The sequence below is a fragment of the Anser brachyrhynchus genome (genome assembly GCF_964034855.1).
Source record: "Anser brachyrhynchus genome assembly, chromosome: 2".
Taxonomy (NCBI): Eukaryota; Metazoa; Chordata; class Aves; order Anseriformes; family Anatidae; genus Anser; species Anser brachyrhynchus.
Genome location: NC_137695.1, coordinates 85,873,437 through 85,899,446, shown reverse-complemented (window position 1 = coordinate 85,899,446; position 26,010 = coordinate 85,873,437). Strand labels below are relative to the sequence as shown.

Genomic DNA, 26,010 nt, shown 5'->3' with positions numbered 1-26,010 from the left:
TAATAATCTCCATGACTTAACCCAAATTATCAGCCAAGATGTCTAATATGTCACACAAGGTGAAAGTAAACAATCTGAATTCTGGATATTAAAAGTGCACGTTGCATTGCAGCCTTAAGCACTAGCACCAAAACAGACTATTTATCAATACTGCAATTTTGGTTAATTATAAGCCAACTTCAGATCTTGTTTCTAGTAAAGGAAGGTAAAGGAAGACTGCAAACCTAATTAAGGCATACACAAGGTGTTCTACAAATTACAAAGATAGTTTTACGTCGATGCATTCTACTTTTCATTGCTTAACTATTTAGTATCACTTTGTGGAGTAATAGCTACAGTACTGAATATAAAGCTAGTTTTAAATTACATAAATGAAAAGATTATGAAAAAACGAATTTCAATTTCATTGTGATTTTTCTATTACCATACCTCAATAAATTATCCAACTTAATTAAACTTACTAAAATAACTCTTACAGCCAAGAATACAGCCATGATGAAGGTTAGAGATGATGCCAAGGTTAAAAATAATGAAAGAAAACCAACATAACCTAACCAAGGAACACCACTGAGGTGTTCAGGAGACTGAGGAAAGATGTGACTGCTGGTATATGATAAATTCAGTGTGGAAGTCATATGAACTTCAGGGTACAACAAACTGATCAGGGATTCACACTTACCTATGACACCTAACCACTTCTATAAACCTTTAATTTTCAAATTCCAAGCTCTAACAAGTTTTAAACAACAGATAGCTGCCTTTTACACAATACTTCAGTTCTGACACTTATGTTCACACCAGATTTATTCATTGAAAGTTTGCTGCTTGATTTGTCTAATTTTTCTTTAGCACGTATTAATTCACTTTTTAATTTATCATTATTTAAAAAAAATAGTTATCTTCTCTATAATAATAATATATTCTGAATACAGAAGCTTTAACAAAATGCACAATAATAAGTTAGAACATTTTTCTACTAGAACATAATCCTACTTCCCAGCCTCCATTTTGTATAGATCCTCTCTAATAAAAATCACAGCAGAGAGTAAGATAACATCAGGTCTGTATGGCCTGGGACAAACACTAATCTGGAATTAAAATGGATAATATGATTTATATAATACAGCAAAGAGGACAAAAACAGATGCATACTTATCTGTGGTTATAAGGCTTATGAATATATCGTGATTATCTGCTTTAAAACATCTGCCTAACCTATATCATTCAAAGAAAACAAATATTAAACATACCTGAATTAGAGAGAGATCCTCAAGCTGCAACCTGAAGAGGTAGTTTCTGGGGAAGAAAAAAAAAAAAGAGTAGAAAAAAAAAGTTAATTGTTACTAGTATTTAAATAAAAGTATAATTAACGAATATAAAAGAGAGAAAAAAAAATGAAAGAGTCCTGACTCCCAGTCACACTACTTTCTTTCAGGGACTGTCTTCAGAACATTTCCCTTGGGCTAAAGGCTAAGGCAATTTCCAAAACAGTTTCGGTTTGAAGGCTGTCTATGAAATAAAGTATTTACACTGCATATATATACATCTGAACCATACGCTCCAGTCTCCCCTTAGAGTCAACAAGAAATACTGTTTCAGCAGATTCACATGATCAATGTTAGATGTCTAAGTAAGAATAAGACGACACGTAGATTAAAGCTGTCTATCTCTCTCCACAACGATGGCAAGCTTGCACAATGAGCTCAGCCACAGATATGTAAAGTTTGAATTTAAGGATCCCGTTACAAAGAAGCATTTGTAGAAGCCACAGAGTTTTCACAATTGACTGAAGTCTTGTCATTACCTGTTTTAACTTCTTTGAAATCTGAACAAATTGTTTTCCGTTTACATCAGAGCTACACATGTACAAAACCTATTTAACAAAAATCCATCTTTTTAATACAAAAATATTTCTCACTCCACTTTTGCTCTACTACAGTATTGCTACACCTACACGGGACAATTTCAGTTGAATCATGAAGAAGACGCAGCACAAAGGCACTGCATGAAATCTGTGGAAATGATGGGTTAGGTTACTCAGAAAGGTAACTGTGTCCCTCTGACCAAACACTTTCCTCAGCATGTATTGTTACACCTCTTCTGATAAACTAGCGCTGTTGGTAGCACCCATGATTTCAGTTCACAGAACACATACAAATGTATGAATAGTACACCAACTTTGAACTGATTTCAGCATGTCCTTATCTCTAGCAAATATTCTCTTTTTGTGGTAGGTCTAAAATTTCTTACATCCTCCATTTCCACATTCCTCCTGCTCACCTTTCCCTCTTCACTTTCTTATTCTCTTCTCATATCCATTTTTCTTCTTTTTATTATGCCTTTAAAAAATGTATAATCTCATTCAGTTCTCTTTTCCTTATTTTTGATCTTATTTAAAGCCATTCTGCCTTACCTAAGGTCACTACAGAGTGATCGTTTTATAAAGAAAAATAAAAAGGAAGGAATTTTGAAACACGAAAATAAAACCACAAGTAATTTAAATCTATTCATAAAAAACATGTAAAATTAATTTTAACAGATTCCAACAAATTCATTTGAACAAAGTAACTGAAAATAGGCAATAAAGAGATTACTAAATTTAAATTTTAAACTTGAATATTTGCAATATTTGCAAATTATCTGCAATATTACACCCATGCAATTGGTAGACTTATAATAGAAATTAAAATGTGGATACATTTTTGATCATAATAATTCTTTCCAAACAGGTGTGAGATATTTCTAATGGGTACTGATGGTTAGGACCCGTTTTTTACGTCTCTAATAAACATTTTAAATCAGCCTTAGAAAAATCATCTTGTGTCTAAAAAATGAAAAACATTATTTGAAAAATCATGCATCTCAGAAACACAACCTCTATCATAGTTTTATTTATGGACTCTGGTGTGCATGTATGTGCATTTATTTATTGGCTCTAGTACATATATGGCCATCTTAAATTGTGTATGTATAGGAATCAAATCAGTCTATCTTAGGGATATTGCTATAGGGAATTACAAAATAAAAGAGGCAGACTAGCAAGGGCAAAAAAAATATGAGAAAGCAGAACATTTGTTATTAGAACAAGGAAATCACCACCACCCCCAACAAACAAACAAAATAATTGAAGCACTTGTGTTTGAGTCATGAAGAGAACTGAAATTGGCAAACAGTGAAAATGGTGCAATGTTTACACAAAGCTTCATCCACAAACTAAATGCAAATTAACTTGAAAGATTCATTGGAAGTCAGGAGATGATGCATGCTGTCTTTCTACCCTATCTATACTGTCTCTGTAAGGACAAAAAATACCTTCATGGTTTTTGTTTTCTTCAGGAATTTTCAACAGGGAATATACATATACTAAAACGGTTCCTTATCTCACTGCGTATACGGAACTCCTTCCATCAACCATCATTGACTGTGCTTCTTTCTCTCCAGATATCAAAGTTAAAGAGAACTGCATCTTCACTGCCATTGCAAATCTTTCTTTCATTTACAGAAACAGAACAACAACTTTTCTTCCAGAGAAGTTGAACTGTATCCCCAGCAGGTATAAACTTTTCTTAACTTGGTGGTATCAGAGTCACATTTCACTCTACAAATAAATGCAGTCTCTGTTCCAAGATAGATGAGCACAGTCTCATCTCATAATTTTGGTTTTCAGGTCAGTACTTCACATAGTGTCACGTATGTACATTTTGGGTGCTTCATCTTGACATATCTATTGAATATTTATTACTGATGTGTCCTCTTAAGACTGTGATTAAGGAACAGCATATTATTAATGATGCCTTTCTATGGTATTTCATTATTATATTATTTCAACCTATTAAAAAGTAAGTTATTGTCCCAAATTGTAAATAAGTAAATAAATACAATGTTATCCTGTAGAAAAAGAAAGGCTATTTTTTTTATTATATTTTTCCCTAGAAAATGAAATTTATATCCTATGCAGTACAGCACAGCATTTTTCCACATTAATATATCCAGTGAAATTAGAAATATTGACCCCAAAAGTGTTAGGAAGACTAAAATGTCTATGTTCATGTGAACAAGCCAAGAGCCAGAGCTAACTACTGGACATCTTTCAACTTCCTGTTGTTGCCAACAAATAATTACAATTTTATTTTTTCAGTTTCATAGAGCCAGCAGAAAGAAATATAAGAAGAAAATATCAAAGTGCAAGACATTTTAAAAGCATTAAACCATTTCAACACAAAGGCAAATTGGGCAAATAGAGAGCACAGAGTGACTGTTACTACAAGAATAAAGCTAGGACCACTAGCAAATTAGTTACTTAGACAGCAATCAGAATTGTTCCTATAAGAACATCTCCACTTAAATAAAACTAGCAAGACTGCATTAAGCTTAACAAATCCAATAGTTTAACATACAAAAACTCATTAAAAAGAAATATCTGAAAAAAATCTATAAAAAATAAAAATAATGTAAGTGACAGTAAAACACACATTGGAAATTTATTATGATAGTAATAAATTTTTCAGCCCAAAGGAAAAGTCAATGCCAAAATTCATGATGTATACGGAGTCATTATACCCCACATGAGAGAGGTCAACTGCTTATTCAGTTATGTTGTTGAGATCATGGTGTGGATTGCTATTTTTCAACCTCCGTTTAGCTTTATTCTACTGCATGAATGCTTCAAAGGCAACAAAGGATGTGAAATAAAAAACGACCAAGTACATTTCGGAAGCATAGCTTTAGGCCTTTTAGCATGTAGGTCTGCCTCTTCTGCAAATACGGTGGTAATAAAAGCAAGACAAATACAACATTACGTGCTGGAATTAAACTGATTTGACACTGGCTGTAACTGGTAAATGTATTTCGATTTTGTGCTTAATGAATGAGGAAAGCAAATCCAAGCAGAAAGACACTGTAACGAGAAGAAAACACAAGTGCAAGACAAAGCAGAATTTTGAGTTCCTTCAGCAGTTAATAAGCATTTAGTTTTATATTATGGTACTGAACAACTTTCCTAGCTGAACTGTAAGTAAAACTGGTTAACCAATAGCCTGCTTAAACTCAATAGCAAAGAATTCCCCTTGTATCAGTGGAAATTGAATGAAGCACCACAAAAAGTATTCATTAGTGCCCTCCTTTAAAACAGTGTATTCCAGTCTACTGCAGTGAATACATTTAGCATGACTACAGATAAAAGCATAGAAACATACAGCAGATCAATTCATTTTGACATGGACTTCTTAAAATTAAAAACCCATACAGAATTGAAAGCACGTAGTGTTAGTAACGGGTGTTAAATCTAGCACTTTACTCTTTTCTTAGTGGAACAGAAGGGCATAAAATTCAAACACAACAATAAATACTGTTGCATTGAACACAGATGTGAATTAAAGGAACATTAAGGTGGCACATACCACTTCAGAGAATGCACTATAGGCTCAGTTTTTGGGAAAAAAAAAAAAAAAGTAAGATAGCAAACAAACAAAAAAGCATGCTCCCATTTCCTCTACAATTGACAGCCCAAATCAGAAACTCAAGGCATGACCATACAGATATTGACAAATCTCCTGGAAATAAAACAGTAGAAGATTCCTTCTCCTGTGCACATCTTTGAATAAATTATATCACATGAAGGAATAAAATTTAGCATAATTTACTGGAAGGAAAAAAATATTAAGAACAAAAAAGAAAAGTATAAGCTCTTAAGGAATCAGTTAACAAAAAGTCACAATTCTATGATCAAGAAAGGAAAGATTTTGGTAAAAGGCAATTCTAGTTCTGCAATGTAATAAAAGCAGCAATTGGAAATAAAACAACAGGAGGAAATTAGATAAATCAAAATTTATGATGTAGAAAATTGATTTGGTTTATTAAGATATTATAGAAAAAAATATGAGAGAGAGCTAAGGGTAACATGTCAGAAATAAAAGAAACCTAATCCGGGTGGCTTAGTTGAACTATTATATGAAAAAGGTCAAGTTACAATAAAAAAAAGCAAAATGGTCAGTAAGTAATTTTTGTCTGGATTTTGCAGGAAATAGAAGTCTTATATCACATGAGAATAATAAAGTAACAAGCTTGTTGATAAATGACAAAGATGTGAAAATTGCATATACACAGATAAATACTTTCAGGCTAGCAGGTAATGCTTGTTTGACTTAAAAATTATAGTGATCTTTGGTCTTTTTGTCCTGATTTAATAATTTCTAAAATTATGGGAGATCATGAATGGAAGGTGATAGGAATGAAAGAAACAAAGGCTACAGGAATGAAAGACTACTCAAGTTTTATCAACGTTCATAAGGACAAAGAGGAAGACTCAGGTTATCACAGGCTGATCAGTGGGCACTGAGCTTTGCAAATAGAAAACTGATAGTTCTCTGATAGTTACTTGTCAGGATGAACAATTTTTATAGCATGTGGCTCCACATGCAGCCTTAGCAGTGACTCAAGATCCTAATTCATAGAAGTCCTGTACAGAGGACCAACAGTAAGGCATTGCTTCTAGATATTTCTTGCCAAGTACTTCTCCAGAAAATGCAGAGGGGTACCAGTGGCCTGTCTCTGCAGCCCTGGAGCTCACTCTTCTGAAATCCCCTCATGCCATCTCAAACACAGATTGCTGTCTTCTCCTGTCAACCCATGCATCTTTCAGACAGCACTTGGGTTCCCCAATGGATCATAGAGTACTTGTCACCTGTGCTCCTCCCATGCCTTCAGATCAAGGTTTTTCTGATTATTATGCTTTAAATACACACAAGTTTGTGAGCTTACTCAGCTATTCATTCAGTAAGCTGTTGTCAGGTTCAGTTTTATCCTGAAATATTACCTCAGACAAAATATTAACCCTGTATTACATAACTGTGGCTGACAAAATTTTTAATACTCTTTTATGTTGCAACATGTATCTCAAAGTATATGCCCCCAAATTTTATGTTTTGGCAGATATGACATATATTATGGAGTACCTTACCATATAATTAGCCAGGCAAGTTCTCCGTTGTCTTGTTACTATTTCAATGTTTAAGATCTTAATTAATTTAAAGTTAAATTTAATTTTGCTGTTTTATCTCCTCCAAAAAAAAGTAATGGGAATGGGCTTAGATAGACATTTTAGACAGTTCACGCCTTTTGCAGCCTCCTTTCCCATAGTAATCAACTTTGGCAAGTGCAATTTGTTTAAGCTGGTTTTGCAGGGGAGAAGGTGAAAAGTCTAAGAAAGCAAAGACTGGTCTTTTTTTTTATTATTTATTTTATTAAGAAAAGATACTGCAAGAGCAACATGGTCCAAAAAAAAAAAAAAGATACTTAATCATGTTAATACTAAAGTGCTTGTGGAGGGAGACACTAAACTTGATGGTCCACATTTTCAAATCTTCAATTTCCCTTCTGTGGTCATGCTGCAGTCCTTCAGTAGAGAAGTTTGTTTCCAGCACAGCCCCTCCTTTCAATGGAAGTTTGCTGTACATGGGAAATTCAGAAGGAGGATGCATACTAACGTAAGCACATGATGCCAACATTTCTCTATATGAAATGCAATCTCGCTCCCATCAAATCTACTGAGGTGAAGGTCTCATACACAGTATGCAAGGTTGTACTGTTACATTTTCTGACTGCACTCGTGGTGTGAGTACTGAAGCCCACATGCGTGCCTAGCACTGGAGCAGCCACTCCACAAGGGAGCTGCATTGACTCACGCAAGGCACCAGCATTTGAGAGGTGGGAGAGAGTCCTTCGTAGACCCAACTGCTGCTCTCTAGGACTTCTTCTATATCATGGTATCAGCCTCTTAGGCAGCAACACCCTGCCCTAGATTCCAGTGCTGTAAAGGCACACAGAAGTTCAGCAGACACAATCAATCTGTTGGTAGTGTAGGACTGAAACAGTATGTTAGGATTGACATCCATTGCAGAAGAAAGAAGGTAAATGGCATGAGAACACTTTCTAACAGGGAAGCAAAGGAAGGCAGAAGTTGCCATATTCTGCAGCAGGACCTACAACTAGCACAGATCAAGTGTATATACATTAATGACTTCAATTAAAGACACGTATCTTCAGAACACCTCTCCTTTGATATCATTTCTAAAGACAGTTTACAATGAAATAACAGCATTCTCTGCTATAAAAGCTTCATTTACCCTTACCTCATCTCTTTTCATCTTACCCTGGGCCAACTTCAGATCTCATCTGATGATGCATCGTTTTAGTTCCACTAAAGAATAGCAAGACGTTAAGCCAGCACAAGAAAAGTAATAATTTTTGTGGGGTTAGAGAATTGACTAGTCTTACTTAGCAATCAGATTATTGCTAGAGCTGGTGCAGAGGAGGGGAAAATTGCATAGTGGAGGAAGACATGGGCAGGAGAAGGACAAGCTTTTAAAAACATTTAAGAACCCAGTAGCAAAGTAGGAAAGGGAAACACGTAGGGGGAGAAAGACCCTCTTTTTTTTCTTTTTCAGCAGCAGTAGGATGATAATTTCTCTTAGATTTAGTATTAAACCATACCCGAAATGAGATCAAATCAATCAGTAGAAGGACAGACATCGATTACTCCCAACAATGTGTTAAATGAGCAATAAAACCCAGATTGATGTTCAGAGAATACAGCAGCTAATTCCTGGTGCCTGTGTATTCTCCCAATATACTCAGAACTTCTCATTAACATGAAGCTCTCAGATTCTCCTGCTGGGAGCAGACAACAGCAAGAAGCAAACCTGTACAGTTATTTATTCCTTTATTAGCAATCCTTAAACCACTAGTTAATGAATCCTTTAATTTGCCTTTCTGTTATTGTGGGAAGTAGTAGTAATGGTTCAAATTAACGTTCCCAAACACATATCTAATTAAGTGAAAAGGCATACTGTTACAGTCCTTCATCAACAAGATAAGGAGTGATTGAGGCAATAAGCCACCTCCAAGCAAGTTTTAAACCTCAAAGCAAATTTAATTAACTTGCAGAAGAATATACAGGAGAAAGCCACTGTTGTTAAGATGCTCTGTGTTAGAGACAAACAAAAAAAATCCAAAAACAATATGTCTAAAGATATATTATCTAATTAAAAAAAAAATCAAATAGCTTTGAAATCAATTTCTGATAAGCAACTATCAAATTTTAGAGCACAGTTGAACAAGCCAAACTTGGATTATAAAAACTAAACTACCACATCTCAAGAATGACCTCCAGCGACGCTCCTGCCAGTTCACTATTTCAATCAGAAGAAGCTTGGAGAGAAGAGGGTTATTTTACTTTTCCTTTAAATAATCTTATTCTGCTATATATTCCGGTATGGTCTGAATAAAACCGTTAAGGAAAAAGAAATAATGAAAAAGTCACAAAAAAATACAAATAAAAAAAATAAAAGAAAAAGAATGGATTAAAAGGAAAACGTAACCCATTATTTCAAACCTCAGGATTTCTGCCCTGATCTACTGGGTTTGAGACAGGATTCTAAGTTGACTCTTGGTTTACTAAAATGTCTGGTACACTTACAACACTTTTTGATTTATAAAAACTAAAGTCAATAAGTGTTTACTGTGTTGTCTGGGAACGAGGAGAAAGAAGGCAATGCACAATTTGCCAGGGCAATTCAGACATTCAGACACTGCTGTATCCTGCCCTGAGCAGGTCTTTTCCCTACACAATTGACCCTTCCAGGAGACAAAAAAAAAAAAAAAAGCCACAGGAGATATGACAAAGCACTTTCACATAGGAAAAGAAGGCAAAGTTGTTCTTGGGGAAATCCATGAATCTCCATGCTTACTGGCATTTCGAAACATAGTATTCATTATCATATTTGATTAGGTGCTAAGTCAGTCCACTAAATAGCACACAGAGAAATGTTCAACCGAATATTTTATCAGGATTTATCAGAATAAGATAAACAAAGAGCCTCTCATTTCCCTGAGCTCAGTGAGAAGCTAATGCACTAAGAGTAATCCTTTGCTGATGCCACTTAATTATAAAAGTAAATTGTCTTGCTGTATGGTGCCTTTTTTTTTTTTCTTCTCTATTTTGAAGAAAACAAATGAGATCCCTTGAAGATTTCAGTTTGCAAAAGAGCTCATTTATTTTGTCTGCCAGGTCATACGTGATGCTAAGAACAATGCCTGTGGCAAGCTGTAAAGATAGGGCAACGTAGCTATACTCCCATGAAACTCTGTGTCAAAAGCCAATAGCATTCCTGTAATGTATTAACAGCTGTTCTACATTCATACTGAATTCCTTCTGTATAGTCCCTCCTTAAATTATTTTCTTTTCTTTAATTTCATTTTACTTACATGTATAATCTCATCCAATTTAACACATACCTATTGAGAGAAACAGTTCCTCTTACATTAAATCTAGACCCAACTGACATAACATTGAAAAATCTGTCATGTTCTTCACATGTTAATTTTAAAACACATAATACATAATTATAATACAAGTAATTCTTCTTCCCCTAATTTAACTTCAGAAATTGAACTTTAATCTTTGCTTGTCTTCACTATGCACTTTGGACGGTTACATCAATGTTGGGCAATACAATTTCTCCCTCTACCTTTTCATTTCCTTGGACCCACCTCTTCTACCCCATTCCCCCTATTTCTTGAAGCTAACTAAATGAATTTTTCTACTCAATCAACTTGTGGTAAAGGGTACCAGGCAAGCAGGGCAACTATAAGTTGTTACTGAGGTCCAGGTTAACTCATCCATCATTTTAGAAGATATTCCTCTCCCTCTGAAGCCCTCACCAATAGTACATATATATCTCAATTTGCACAGCAGGTTGACATACGACAGAATGATATGGTTTAAAACAAAAGTATTACAACTCTTATGCTTCAGATTCAAAACATGTTATTAAGCAGACCTGTTACATTGGAAGAGGTTAAAGATTGACAATGTTACTTGACACAAAACCTGTGTAAACTCAACAGCACTGCTAGCTTTCCTTTTAACATTAAAATTGAAGGTATAATTGATCCTGTATTGTATAGCAATGTGCAGAAACTACAGCAGTCACAAAGAAGGACTCCAAAGAAGGGCAACAAAGCTGGTGAAGTGTCTAGAAAACAAGACTTATGAGTGGCAGCTGAGGGAGCTGGGATTCCATGATTCTATGATTGTTTAGCTTGGAGAAGAGAAAGCTCAGGGAGACCTTACTGTACTTTACAATTGCTTTAAAGAAGGTTGTAGCAAGTTGGGGATTGGGATCTTCTTGGCCTCCAAGTTGTACCAGGGGAGTTTTATATTAGATATTAGGAGAAATTTCTTTACTGAAAGGGGTGCGTAGCATTGGAATAGACTGCCCAGGGAAATGGTTGAGTCACTATCCCTGGAGATCTTCAAGAAACGTGTAGATTTAGAACTTAGTAGCATGGTTTAGTGGTAGCCTTGTCAGTACGAGGTTAAAGGTGGGACTAGGTGATCTTAGACATCTTTTCCAATCTGAATGATTCTGTGATTCTCTCTCTCTCTCTCATTTGTAGGAATAGTCCAAGAGAAGTGATTGCATATCAAAAGATATTCCACAGGGGATGAGGAATTAACAGTGCATTCTCCTCACTATATTTTATGAGAGCACATTTATGGCTTAGGACAGAAAAGGAATTCCTCTCACCAGTCTTAGGAAACGTGAAACCTGTGAAGCAGATGTGCAAGAAACTTTAACTAAAATTTAATCCACAGGCCATAGTACAAATACAGTAATATTTATGCTCTGTTCAGATGACTTTCTGTGAAGCATATCTACAAGCAATGTTTTAAAGAAACACACAAGGAACTGATAACTCGACACACACCATCACTCAAAAGTTCATTTCCTCTCTTCTCAAGACTTGCAAAAGTTCACGTTACTGACACCCGTAAAAAGGCTGCAAACATCACTCCTGGAAATGAGCTGAAAAGTCTACATCACATTTCACGAGTGGATTCATTCTCCATGATCAGGCAGACTCCATGTAAAAGATGCAAGACCAACACTTGCAGTTTGGGGGACTAGAGCACCACAGCAACTGGTTCCCCATCTACTGAATCTAAGACCCGAAGACACACAATACCTTTCACCAAATAGTCTGGCACAATGCTTTAAGGAAAAAAAAAATGTATTGAAAAGAAGATACTAATAGCAATAATATGAACAGTTAGGGAAACCTGAAGGTAAGTGCAGGAAAAAAAAAAAAAAAGAACAACACTGTGGAAAAGCTCAACATTCAGAATAGAAATATATAATATGAAATAAGGAACAGAAAAATCTAACAAATTAATGAACACGTAATAGCCATCTTCACTGGGCTGCAGAAAACAAAGATTTCTGTTGTGCTTTTAATAATACTATTTTTATTTATGCAATTTTAGCCACAATAAGAGATATGAAGCTGTGATGTTATAGTAACTTGCAGAGAAACCAAATGAATCCTATTGCTCCTACTGCATTGAGCCTTTTGCAAAAGGCAGAATTGGCAAGTGGTATTCTTTCATAGTCACTGACTATTCAAGACAATCATTTGCAGCTTATCCCATAATGATTCAAAAGACTTCATTGAAAGCACAAATTCTAGAGAACGTATTCTTCCCTGAGATTCAGAAGCTACATGAACAGCATGGACAATAAAGGGGGGGGGGGGGGGGGAAGTATTTTTTTTTTTCATAGGTTATTGAGATCCATACAGTGTGCACTGATCCAAGATGCAACTTCATGTGACTGTGGAGAGGCTCAGACTGCTCTGACTTACACTGGCTGTCTTCATACAGCATTATGCCTCATTTCATTTGGCAGCTTACAGAATAGCAAATCAACATGAGCACACAGTAAATCCCATTTCAGGTGTGCCAGACATAAGTATCTACTACATAAACAGAAATGTTTCCCCCTTACAGGGACAAAAATTTTTTGCAGTGCATCTTACGATTCCATATAATCAACCTCAATTTCAACTAAGAAACAAATTGGGAAACAGAAATGTACTCTAATGTTAAATGTATCAAATATGAAGTGACTGGAACTTTGTAAATTTTAGACAGTAAAATATATTCAAAAGGAAGATTTAAATAATAAGTTAGTTGGATAAAATATTTGCCAACCAAAACATTTTACTATACTTCATATGTTAAGGGAGGAAAAACTGGTGTTTAATGACTGACGCTGTTTCACTGTTGACACCAAAGACAGTGTCACTATTTATCACAGCTTGCAAAGTACTGTCTTACTGTGAGGAAATGATTATCACTGACTTCACCACTAATTCTGCAGACTTTAGCAGTTCATAACTGCAATGAATAATTAATTATTAGAATCACCCAGGCAAGAACAGCAGTATTGTATAGCCAAAGTTGGGATCATTGCAAGCTTTATGCTATACTAACTTCTGTCACAGTGTCATAAAGCATCTCCCTTGCTCTACTGTATGCATCTAAAGTTTGAGAGTACTCCAGGACATTCCTCTTTAAAATGAGAGAAGTACAAGCTACTGTGCATTCCTTGATACCACATAGTCCATCTTCCAACTCTGGTCAGAAATAAGAGAAATAAACACACACACACACACTTCAGGTGAGTGGGTGTGGAAAGCAGGGAAGTCACGAGAGCAATCTGATGTTAGAATTTGACTCGATATTACTTTTGAAAGAACAAAATCCAATCTGATGCAACATGGAAAGAAAAGATATTTCTCACCTTGCTCCAGCAATAAGTTCCTTTTGTCCCGGGTCAAATGTTAACTGTGAGAAGTCTACAGCATCTTCTGCTCTGAACACATGTAACCAAGGGGCAATTTCTAAAACAATGAAGAAGAAATAAACGTTACTGTAAATGTCGTAGTTGTAATATATCAGGTAGTCAGCATTACATTTGCAGATACTGTGGGGCTGCAAGTTTTCTTAGTATGGTCCTCTAAGGAAAGATAGGCATTATTACTACCATACCACATAATCTTCGCTATAGACCTATAAAACAGGTTGGGCAGTCACCCAATAAATGTTTGAATGAAGTTTTCTAATTGTGTTCTGATTTATAAGCCAGATGTTTTTCTTCCTTAGGTAAAGCAGACAACAACACAGTACAATTACAATAAACTGGTAGATACACAAATGAAGTCAGATTAATTTTCCATGCATCAGAAGCAGATGAGGACTAGCATTTTTTGTTTTCTTCTTTAATGAAGGTCCGACCAAGTGGAAAGCAATGAGGAAAATGAGCAAATTTGAATTTTCATCATTTTCACAATAAAGAGGTTGAGACATGAGGGAGGTAAGAGGGAACATGCTTGAAATTCAAATGAACATTTTTTTTAACCTATCTTTCTCAGACCAATGTAGTGCTACGTAAAGCACAGAACAGACAAGTGGATAAGCTGCTGAAATTCAGCAACAAGCTTTACTTTTATTCAGAATATAAATCTATTTCTAGTTTCAAAGTCAAGCACTCATAAATAACTGCATGCCAGCTCCTTATATATTTGTATTACTATTATTTTTACACCCGCAACAACAGTGTGGTGCTATTACCACAAACATTTTTCTGGGAACAGAGCAAGATTCATTTACTTACTTTTACACAAACACATTGATTTCCTAAAATTTCAGTAATTATACAAATGGTTCTTTAAAGGAAGTAAAGTTGCAAAGAAGCCTTTTCCTCAAGAATCTTTCCCCCAATTCTCAGGATATCAAAACACTTTTATTTTATTTTATTCTAAATGTTTGCTGTAAATCTGTTGTCTGGAACATATGCAAAAGATAAATAGAGCTATGTATGTATAACACAACGGGCTGTGGAACTATCGACTTAAGGAATACATATCTGAAAAAGACAATAAAAAAATACCAAAGGTGAACACCTGGTCATGCCCACTTGAGACACAGAGTCAACACCAACCACTGAGAATGCCATGGCAGCCTCATTTTTGGAACTAGTATCCCCAGCTATGGCTTAGGTTGTCAACTCCCATTATAAACTCCCTTTGCTCACATGCATATTTTCACTTCTGAAAATGTTTGGGTTGAAATAATCCATGTCTGATGCCTGTTTCAGGATGATTTGTTCTTAATTTAAATATTAAAGTTTTTAGCACAAGTAGGTCATCTATTCCTACGGAGAGGGCCCCAGAGAAAAATGTTATTCTGTGTCCAAATGTTTTCAGCCATTGCAGAGCAACATTAAATGTACTGTGCAGAAGCAGTAGCATCATATATTTGGAAAAAACAGATGGAACCATGCAGTAGAATCACTTGGGTGTCAGAAAACTAACTTCTGCATTTTTAATGACAGCCTGTATGCATCTGGGCAATTACAGGACTGTAATGCCAGTTTGTACACGTTCTGCAGAATTTGTAGCTAAATTCACTGTTGTTTCCATCTGTGCTGGATAGGTTCTCAAAACAGGGCAGGAGAGGGGATGGGGACACATGTTAAATAACTATGGTTACAGCTGCCACCAGCTACTGCTACACATGCTGTGCATAGAACCTAGCAGGATTCAGTAAGAGAAAAAATATATATATTTACACTTATACGCACACACTATATGCCTATATGGCCTTATATATATTCATCTATTTATATTTATACATATAAGGCTACACAGGAAAGCCTGACATAGACATTTCCTAACATTTGTGTACTTGATTTTACAACCTCAACTGTTCAGTAACACCTTTCATATCAAATAATCAATTGCTAATTTCAAAAAAAAAAAAAAAGTTGATAAATCTGGTAGGACATGAAGATAAGGAAATAGAGATATAAGTCTTTAAGAATCTCACTCTCATTCAGGCCTTTAAAGCTTCACAAAAGGCAGAAGCTAGAACCCAGGCTTTGAGTCCAACCAGAGAGCAGAGGATGCACTAGGGGCTGGAAAGACAACCCAGGATATGTGTTCATGCCATAAGTCTACCAGGGAGACTGAGATTCAAGGAAGCAATTCTCTTCCACTAGCTCTGCTGTCTCAGCATGACAAAATAAAGCTTCAAGGTACAGCAAAGAAGTACTTTTCCAGGTTTGGAGCAAGGGGGCAGAGGCCTGGTTGGGCAAGGCAAGCCCAGGAAAAACTGAGAAGAGAATGAGGACTTGTTAAGAAATCTATCTGAAATCTGATTCCCCTCTGTCACTCCAAACAATAAAATATTTTATCCTTTCTCTGTTGCATTCAACATCATTCTTGCTCGAGTGAATAAGATCAGGAAGAGCAAATGGCAGCAAGAGCCATTCTTCGCAGCAAATGCTCTGAAATTGTGTCTTGTGTACCAGAGTACCATCATGTATCTCACAGGAACAAGCCTTTATGGAATAAAACTTCAACTTTGTGATATTTCTGTATGGGAAAACTAGCAAACAAAAACAACAAAGACAATCAAACAAAACACAACTGTTAAAATAAAAGCTTCTTGGTAAAATTCTGCTTTGAGTTACAATACAGAAAGTTTATTCTGTTGATTTAGTTGAAAAATTAGATATAATATCATCTAAACATCAAAATTTAGCTGAAAAGATGTAGGCCTTTCCATTCTGTTATGAATTATCTCCTTAGAGTCAGAAATGCGTAAGAAGCTATTAAAGGTCTATAAAATATTTTTCTTAGAACTAAAAACTCATGGTAAAATAATAATTTCTATTTATTAACGCTTATCACATTGATGCAACATGACATGCTTTACAAAATAACACAGCTATATATTTCGTATACTACAACATGATAAATAAAGGCGTAATTTAATTAAGCTGCCTGCTGACACATAACCTCGCTGTACTGCTTGCTGATACAGGTGACAAGCTGCAGCAATCCCTCCATTTCACAGTTCTCTCTGACTCCTGGCATTCCCTCCTTTTCCCCTACCTTCGCCACAGGTGCAACAGAGTAAAACAACTAGCCCTTCAGTGAAGTCTCTGTTCTGATACTGAAAACAGTTATTCAGACACACCTTCAACCTGTTTTTTCCCCCCTCATCTTTGAAGCCAAGTACATACATTTACATTCCCACTGATACTGTTCTCAGGCTTAAAGCTGTGCATGCATAAGTGTATACGTTGTTTACATACAATCATGACAACAACAGGTCTCCAACACATGGTGGGTCCTTCCAGTACTACCGTAATATGTTTCTATCATTGGCCAATACATCCCACTAATATAGGACTGAAATCTTCAGGCCTTAAATGCATTCCTGAAAGAAAATGGATATTTTCGCAAGGAATTAAAAGACTGGTATCAAAAGAGTCAGAGAGAGCTGTAGTTTTCTCAAAATCTCTTGACATGCTGTGAATCACAGTGGGTTTTTCAGGGTCTTCTGGGATTTAGTTCTTTTTATAATAGCTTAGGAAGCAAAGTTTGCCATGGCTCATACACCCATGGCACAGCAAACACACTGAAGTCCCCTCAGCTTGTAGGAAAGGTCAAAGGAGTCTCCTAAAGAACTTTATAGACAAAGGAGGGTAAAAACCAAGGCTTGACATGACAGCATTAGATACTCATACAAATAATGAAAGTCCAGAAATCTGTCTCATTTTTGCTTTAAAAATATTGTCTGCCCAACGGGCCCTGGTTTGTCTGGAGTACATTGTCAGGGACTAGGCAAGGGCTGCTGAGCTCTGCAGTTCTCCACAAATAAACAATCAAGTTCTCTCCAACCTAGGTTTCATTATTCAGCCCTTCAAAGAAGACTTACAGTAAACAGCCAAATAAATTGACGAATGACTAACAAGGAAGAGAATGGCTTGTTTAGAACTGAATTCAGAAGTGATCTTTAATGGTAACTAATGAAATCAAGAGATGAGACTAAAAATGTACCAATTTCATTAGCAAATTAAAAGATATTTTAAAAAATCAGTAGTGTTTACAGTGTACGTATATGGTACCTCATGCAATGGTGTCCTTTTGTGTAAATAAAGAGCAAAAAGTTAAACATATGCAGAACCACCTTCTTGAAGAAACTTGAAATTAATAATAATACTGCTGAAAACTAGCAGATTTGCAATATTAACAGAAGTCTCTGGGTGGCATCGGTACAACAAAATCACTAATCTTATCATAGAAAAATGTAATATACTACTGCATGCTGAAGTTATTCTAATTAAACGTGTCTAATCTAAGGATGATAGGATAATCCCTATCTTCCTGAAGTTGTATAATGATTTTAGCCTAGCTTAGATCTTCCCTTCCTGTGATACTCATGTTATATTACCATCCTCTTGAAAGGGAGTGAGACAAGTCAGAAGCCTCTGCTCTGATGTGCCACACTGCCTCATTAACCCCAGGAGAATCCGTCAAGTGAGCCTCTGCAGCTGGCAAGAGGCAATCCACCTGCTCACTCATCAGTGTGCCCTGTTCTGGGATTTATTTGCGGCACTTCACTCTTTAAGGGTCAAGTTAGGTGCACAGGTGAACTCTTCGCTGTGACATTTCTGGACTCCATCATACCTAGCTATTTTAAAGTGAGGGCTGAGAAAAATGGGATACTCTTAAGTAATTTCTGTGTATCATCGGTGTCAATTTCAGTGTGATTGTTAAGTCCTCATTTTAAGCTTCCCATTATGATCTATTTCCACGAATAACAAATTCACTCAAAACAACATCATGAAAACAAGTATTTCTGCCCTAAAAAAAAAAAAAAGAGAGAGAATAAAAAAGAGAGAGAGAGAGAGAGAAGAAATAATGGCATGCTGGAGCTTGTTGCATCTTTCACAAGTCACTTCTGTTTATACATATTTTCTTACATTTCCAATCAATGCTCTTTCCCAGCTCTTTCAGTGTATTCTCCCCTCACAGAAATGAATTAAACAAACCCTTGCCTGTAAGTTATCAACTCACTGCACATGAAAGAAGAAAAAGTGCCACAACTCCAGTGAAGAAAGGAAATATGTGCAAATACTATTCCACAGGTGCCAACAGAACAGAGAACTCCATCAAAACAATTCAGCCAAAGAACAGCTGCGCTTCATCCAAAACAGATCACAGTTCATCCCCACTTATCCGAAAGGGGATGAGGCTTAATGTGTCAACAACATAACTTACTTTTCTAGGATTTATTCAAGGTACGTTACTCAACACTCATGTACAATGACTTGCTGTTTTAAGTAATTTTCAGCTCTAAGGTTTTTATTTTTTGTATTTTTTTAAAATTAAATTGCTGGAAGAAACTGGCTATGTCCACACACGCATATCATATACAGGTGTTTGTTTCTCAGATAAGCTTCTGAAAACACAGCTGTGAACAGACTTCTAGATCACGCATCAAGGCTTGTCTGCGTGTCATTGTAGTGCTGAGAAACCTATGCTAGACCCAAGCAAACTACCTTGTGCATTCCTCAAGCTGCAGTGACCTGAAGCTCCATCACAACTAATTCACTCTACTTCTGGTGCATAGCATTTAAACTATATATAGTAAACACTTATATTGTGTTTAAACCCATACAATTACAGGATACTATTTAAATATTTGTAAAGTCATCCTTTACATGTTTGCATTTAATAACTTTAAGTCATTCTTCACATATTTTTACTTACTTCGGACCAAATTCTTTCTCTATCAATACTGGTCTAGCACTGTTGCAAAACATGCCAGAATGCGCTTTTTCTTGATGGAAATGCTCCTGTTGGATGCATTCAAAATGAAAACGTCAAAAGTGTCTTTTTTTCTTTTTTTTTTTGAGAGAGAGTAATGCAAGACAATAAAAAATCATAAAATACTCATCTAACAAATATAGTAAGCACAGCAAATATTTCCCATTTCTCTTATAGAAAATGCTCATTCTAAGAGTTAGAAGTAAAAAGCAATATTCTAATTATACTCATCTTAAAATCTAAGCACAAACATCCACCCATGCCATTCTTCCACAAAGCCTACGATAGAAGCTGAATACTTGGAAGACAGCAGCCTACTGCAAAGCAGAGAAAGGCTCCTTGTTATAGGCTGCTTTTCCAAAACCTGTAATTCCAGACATATGCAGACATCATAACGGGGGGGGGGGGGGGGGGGGGGTGCGGAATGTAGCAATAGTAGGTAAACAAAATGTGCTAATCAAATTGAAGATTTAAATAATTATTATAAAAATTAAGGATACTTTAATGTTGACAATACATTGAAAAATATAAATGCATTGATTAGGTGATTAAATAGTAAAAGAACTATGAAATTTCTAAAACAGGGATCCAAGAAGAAACAAGAAAATAAACCACAATTTCTGCCCTCCAAGGAAAAAAACAAACACAACTGTACAGACAAGATTAACTAATACAATCAAATCCTTCACAAAAAAAAAGATGGAGTTACTGTTTTGCCAAGATTAAATCAGCAACCACAGACTGAAAGATTCCTCTTTTAAGTTTTACCATACTACATTTGGTTCCCCTTTGGAAACATGAAAATGTGTCAGATCTCCATCTGCAGTTCAGAGCTTATCTTTGCTAATATGGAATAAAAAAAAAAAAAAAAAAAACACAAATCCACAAAAACAAAAAGACAAAGCCAACCTCAAAACTACGGCTTTCTTTCAAGACCCACTATTCTGGAGGTCTCTCTAGACCAAGAGCAAAGCAGCTGTCATTCTCCTACAATCCATCACAACCTAACACCATCCTGAAGTTTACCTTTCCTTCGAAAGACAACTTCAGAAATCAAGAAATAAATATGCAGCTCTGGCCTTATCTAGAAGATCTGCCAGCTCCCCAAACCCCTCTCCACTTTAAATCTTCTGTATAAAAACAAATCCTAAGACTATAAATCCCTTGACATTACCCAGAAAGTTCACCAGCTGCTTATTGGGTCTCTGCTTTTTAAAACAACTATTACCAGCCTCATGACAATTTTGGAGATAACAAAGCAGGGCTATACATAGTTTATTTATTTTTATTGGGGAAAACAGAAAACAAAGCATACTTAAAGTATCTACCTCTTGACTTAAAACAAGTTCTATATCACAGAAGAATGAACTTGAACTTCTTTCTTAAACTTGCTGTAAATTTACCCACTTCTACTCAGCTCCTCACATTTTTCATTGGTGCTCTCATTAGTCACAAAGTCACAGCCTCAGCAGTCAGCTTACAGCTCTCAAGGCAAGGGAGATGCAGTCACAGCAATTGCCCTTCCCTGGTTCCTTGACCTGCTTTTACAATCTGCTTTAACCTCCAAAGTCTCAAGGTCTAAAACTGAGCCCACATTCCTGTCTTCTTTGCCCAGTCCAAGCTTCCCCAGCTAGAAGCACATAATTCTGCATTCTTATGTGCATGCATATGTCTTTTACTGGGATAATTAAAGGGAATTTGGGTTCTGACTGTCTGTGCCCTCAGGGAAGAGACAGTAACATCTGCTGCAATGACTACTTATTTCTTATTTTTCTGAACAAGGGGTTTGAATTGTTTATGTTTCATTGTTCAAACACACACATTGCATACAAATGCAAGGTATAAGAGAAAAAAGATTGAACTCCCACCTAGATGAAAGCAGTTTCAGTGCTACAAGCACAGGTTTTATATGCTTAGGATCACTTGAGAGTTCTACAGAAATTACACAGTGACGAGGTATCAGCCGCGATACCCAGTTAAGAGACTTTTTCATTTTTTTCTCTCTCTTACACAGAAATAGTATAAAACTAGAGGGGAGAAGAACAATAGAACCTACTTTGCAAAGTTATGCTAGCCAAGCTGGCCAAGATATCATTAACCATACTCTTCCCACTTCTAAGAAAACAAACCCTTGACTTAAACATGGAGCACCTGATGTTATAATGTTCTTAAATCACAAAGTATCAGTCATCTGAGGATAGCATTGTATTTAAAAATAATAACTAGGTATGCTTCAAAACTGTTTGAGTTGCCAAGAACTGTGCTTAAAAACTTTCTGTTGCTTGATCTTCAGAACCTTTTTTTGAACAACAAATGTAAAGTGACTTACAGACTGTTGCATAAGCCATAAACTGAAATAAGGATTTTCAAACCCTAATCCACTTTAAAGCAAAAAGCCTACCAATCTTTACTAACTGTCCAAAGTAGGAACCATGAAAAATATCATGCTGCAAAACTACCATCAAGAAACAAAAATTAACGAAAAAAGAGATGGGAAGAGTCAATACTGAATCATTTAGGGTCTTGGGGCTCAGTTCTGTGTTTTTCTCCATGGTGCATTTAAATACAATACCAACTTATGTTTGCCTACTTGCAGATTGCATTCAACTGTCATTCTAATTGTTTCGTCATTGCACACATCTGTTCTCAATGTTTTGCAATGAAATATTCATAAGTATCAGCCTGAATGACATCACCTTGAGATAAACTCAAGCCCATTGCTGTAGAAACACAGTAGGGATTGCAATCTACCCTCTCACTGTTTAGATTCTCTGCTATCTCAGCTCTTGGGAAACCGCTGTTCTCATCGTAATCACTAAACTTTTTCCATTTTGTGAAGCTGTCAGAAGCAGATATAGCAACCGCTCCTCTTCTTGAATTGTGTATGCACCTGGCTGCATAACAGAGAGGAGCTTGGGGCAGTATTAGAGAAAACAAAGACACCGAAAAGAATTTCCAGAAAAGGACATCAGCAGAACCATAAGACCGGTGTTAGCTGCCATGTTTTTAAGGGCAACTAAGGAGTCAGCTCCACTTCAGTTCACAGCTAAGATGAGTTCTTCTGCACAACAGTAAAATGCTTAACATGCATTTAAGAGAGAAGCTTTGATAGGTATCAAAGAAATCTGAGGGATCACTGGAAGCTACTAAAGCCAATTTATTATAGTAGACTATGTGTGTTAGAATGGTTTATGGATTGTATCACTTCAACCAAGAGTCTTAGCTATAAACACAAACATACTCAAGCAAAGGATGTGGTATCCAGGCCAGGAAAATAAATCACGTACAAACTGTACTTTAAAAAGCAACAGATGTAAGACTAAAGCTGACCAGAAGCCTGTCATCAGATTAGAGGTAGATTCAAGCAGAAACGGGATAATGTTCAGGTGAGGAGTCACAAGAAGATATACAGCATAAAAACAAAGTACAGTGTTAATTAAAAGTGGTGATGCAAAGTTTCAGAGTTTCAGAAAAATTTCAGGAAATTTTCTGGACCAACAACAGCATAGTGAGAAAACAGTACGACTAAGTTCATGTGTGTAAAAGAGAGGGAAGCCTGGGGGACAGCATAGGTATGGAAACTATTTTATGGAAGATTTAGAGGGTACAGAGGGAAAGGCTAGAATGACGGGAACACACTTGGGGAAAAGAGAACAAATGCAGGAGAAGACAGAGCAGGAGAGAATGCCTCAGTGAAACACACAAGCATTATTATCCTGCACTGGACTTAGGTTCCTTCTGTTTTAATATCCTGTTTGCAACAGCTGCTAGCTTAAGATGGCCTAGAAAAAAAAAAAAAAAGAAAAAAAAAGTTGTAAGAAATCTAACGTAGACAGCAGTGGTATTATCAAGTCTTAACATCATGTCTCAATCCAAAGTCTAAAAATGAGAGAGAGTCTAAGCCTGAAACACATAAGAGCAGAAAATCAGGAGGAGAGAGTATAGAAAGCTAATCAAAGCAAAAGATCTGAAATAAAAAAATGATGAGAAGGGCGTGAGAAACCTCTGTAGGGTTCTCAGGAGAGAGAAAAAAAAACACATCAGTGAATGAAGAAGGATGAACCAAGGGAGACACTTTTGCCCGCTTTACACTGTCAACCACCCTGCAGGTAGGCTGATCCACACTTCAGTGTAGGGACTCATTCAGCAGTGTAGGTGGAGAAGAGCACATTACCAAAATAAGGAATATTTTCTGAGCTGTGAAAACCATGCCACACAACTCTGCTGTGTTTTGACATGTGGAAATTCTACTTGCTGCATCTGTCCTTCTCATACTAGTGAGAGATTTATTCATCACTGGGGCGGTTCTGCTAGTTGGCACTCCAGGCAGACATAAACCAGTAACTTCACGCCTCAACCAGCATGGAGTCCACACACTTCCCAGTGAGTGCATCTCCTCCTTCCAGTTACCAGCACTGGTGCCCGCCACTGCCTGCCTTCCCACGAGTGATGCAGAGGGATTGAACGCATGCAACATCAAACATGCTTGGTCATGCCCTTTCTTCAGAGGGGATCAAACTTCCACATTTTAACAATTAAAAGCTGACTTTGGCTTTTGGTCATAGAATTTATTTTGGAGGATATCAAGTTGTATGACTGTGGGAAAACAGTATTTGGCCTTAATGGGGAGTTTCTCATATACACACACACACACAAAAAAAAAAAAAGATCAATTCTTATTTATTTATTTACTGTAGGGAAGAGAAGTATAAAGCCAAAAGCCAGTAGATGGTTACTACAATGCCATATTACTTTTCTGAAAAACACCTATTTCAATTAGCAAAACTATTTCTAGGACTGAAGGTCCTGCAATGACACACTTATGGTGGCATACTACAGCACCAAACTTCTTTAATTACATTGCTATAACATAATAGAGTTTCTTGATTCTATCAAGTCTGCCCAAGACCACAGTTCTTAAAGTGTTTTCAAGTCTGAAAATACTTTATGCAGAGAAAAAAAAAAAAAAAAGAACCAAAGAGCAACAAAACAAGATATATTAACATGAAGGGCAAAGGGGACAAAGCCCGATAATCTTGGTAAGACCTTGGAGCTAGGACTTCAAACTGGAACACGCACCCCACCCCTTCTACAACAGCAGCAAAAACGAAAAAGCCCTCAAGCCAAAAAAAAATGTGAACAGCAAGACAAAGCCCACAGAATACAGAATAGGAATACTCTTTGTTAAAAACAATAATGACAATAAAAAAAATGCTAAAGGGCACTGTCAAATTATAAAGGCATCTGTCATTATTATTAAGTACCTCAATCACTGTACTATAGAGCTAGTTGTGAATTGATCTTATAATCCTCAGAAATGGTAGAGAAGAACTGCTTCTTTGTCCAGAAGAAACAAAACCTTTGTCCATCATAACAAAACCTGAAGTGAGCACTATTAGTGGCAAGACAAGCTTATGACAAGTCAAAGTATGGTCTCACTTGAATATGACAAATTGCCATATAACAAATGAGTATCTACCATGTTCAGCCAGGCAAACAAAATCAGTCACTATTCAGCATCCTATGATCCTGTCAATAGCAAGAGAACAGTACCACCGAAGTGAGGTAAGAAAAAGCATGTGAAAAAAAGATCACTTTGAAGAACTGACTGTTTTCCTTCTTCCACATGTTCTGTCAAATAAACATAGAGTATGTCTGAAAGTTTATTTAAGAAATTAGGTATGTAGAGTAATTTTGCTCCTTATCCCCCGCCCCCCACCCCCCTTTCCCTAGGAGGAAGAAAATATAAAAAAGAAAAAATGTTTAAAATGTTTTCCCTCCATACCACTAGGATTCCTGGTAATAGAAGAGCTGCAGGCAAGTTCCAAGTCAGGCCAGGGTTTCCTCAGATCTTGCAGCCACTGCAATAGCTAACATAAGGCTACATTTGGTGACAGGCTGTAAGGGCAGCAGGGGCCTCAAAGTTTGAGAGGTCCCATAAAGTAGCCAGGTCCTGAGGCAACTGGCTGATGCAGTTGATGCAGATGCCAAGCCACTCTCCATCATAGTTGAAAAGTCATGGCAGTCATGCAAAATTTCGAGTGACTGGAAAAATGGAAACATCACTCTCATCTTTAAAAAGGGTAGAAAGGGAGACTTGGGGAACTACAGACCAGTGAGCCTTGCATCTGTGCCTGGGATGATCATGGAACAGATCCTACTGGAAGCAATGTCAAGGCACATGCAGGACAAGGAGGTGATCCGAGACAGCCAGCATGGCTTCATCAAGGGCAAATCATGCCACCAGTCTGATGGTCTTCTATGATAGAGTGACTGCATCAGTCAGTCATGGAACACTGACCGTTGTCATCTACCTGGACTTCTCTAAGGCCTTTGATGTAGTCCCACACAACACATTTACCTCTAAATTGGAAAAGTACAGATTTGAAGTGTGGACTGTTTTGTGGATAAGGAATTGACTGGATGATTGCAGCCAGAGAGTTCCGGTCGATGGGCCTATGTCCAGGTGGAGGCTTGTTGATGAGT

General features: G+C 36.6%; 1 protein-coding gene across 1 annotated transcript in view; it reads right to left on the bottom strand.

The window, feature by feature from the left end:
• Positions 1-26,010, bottom strand: part of SEMA5A (semaphorin 5A) — a 237,658-nt gene that overhangs the window by 197,536 nt on the left and 14,112 nt on the right. The window contains exons 3-4 of the mRNA XM_080582364.1: positions 13,644-13,743; positions 1,251-1,296 (exon numbers count right to left, since the gene is read on the bottom strand). Coding sequence (XP_080438490.1) covers positions 1,251-1,296; positions 13,644-13,743 — 146 coding nt within the window. The remainder of the gene's footprint in view (positions 1-1,250; positions 1,297-13,643; positions 13,744-26,010) is intronic.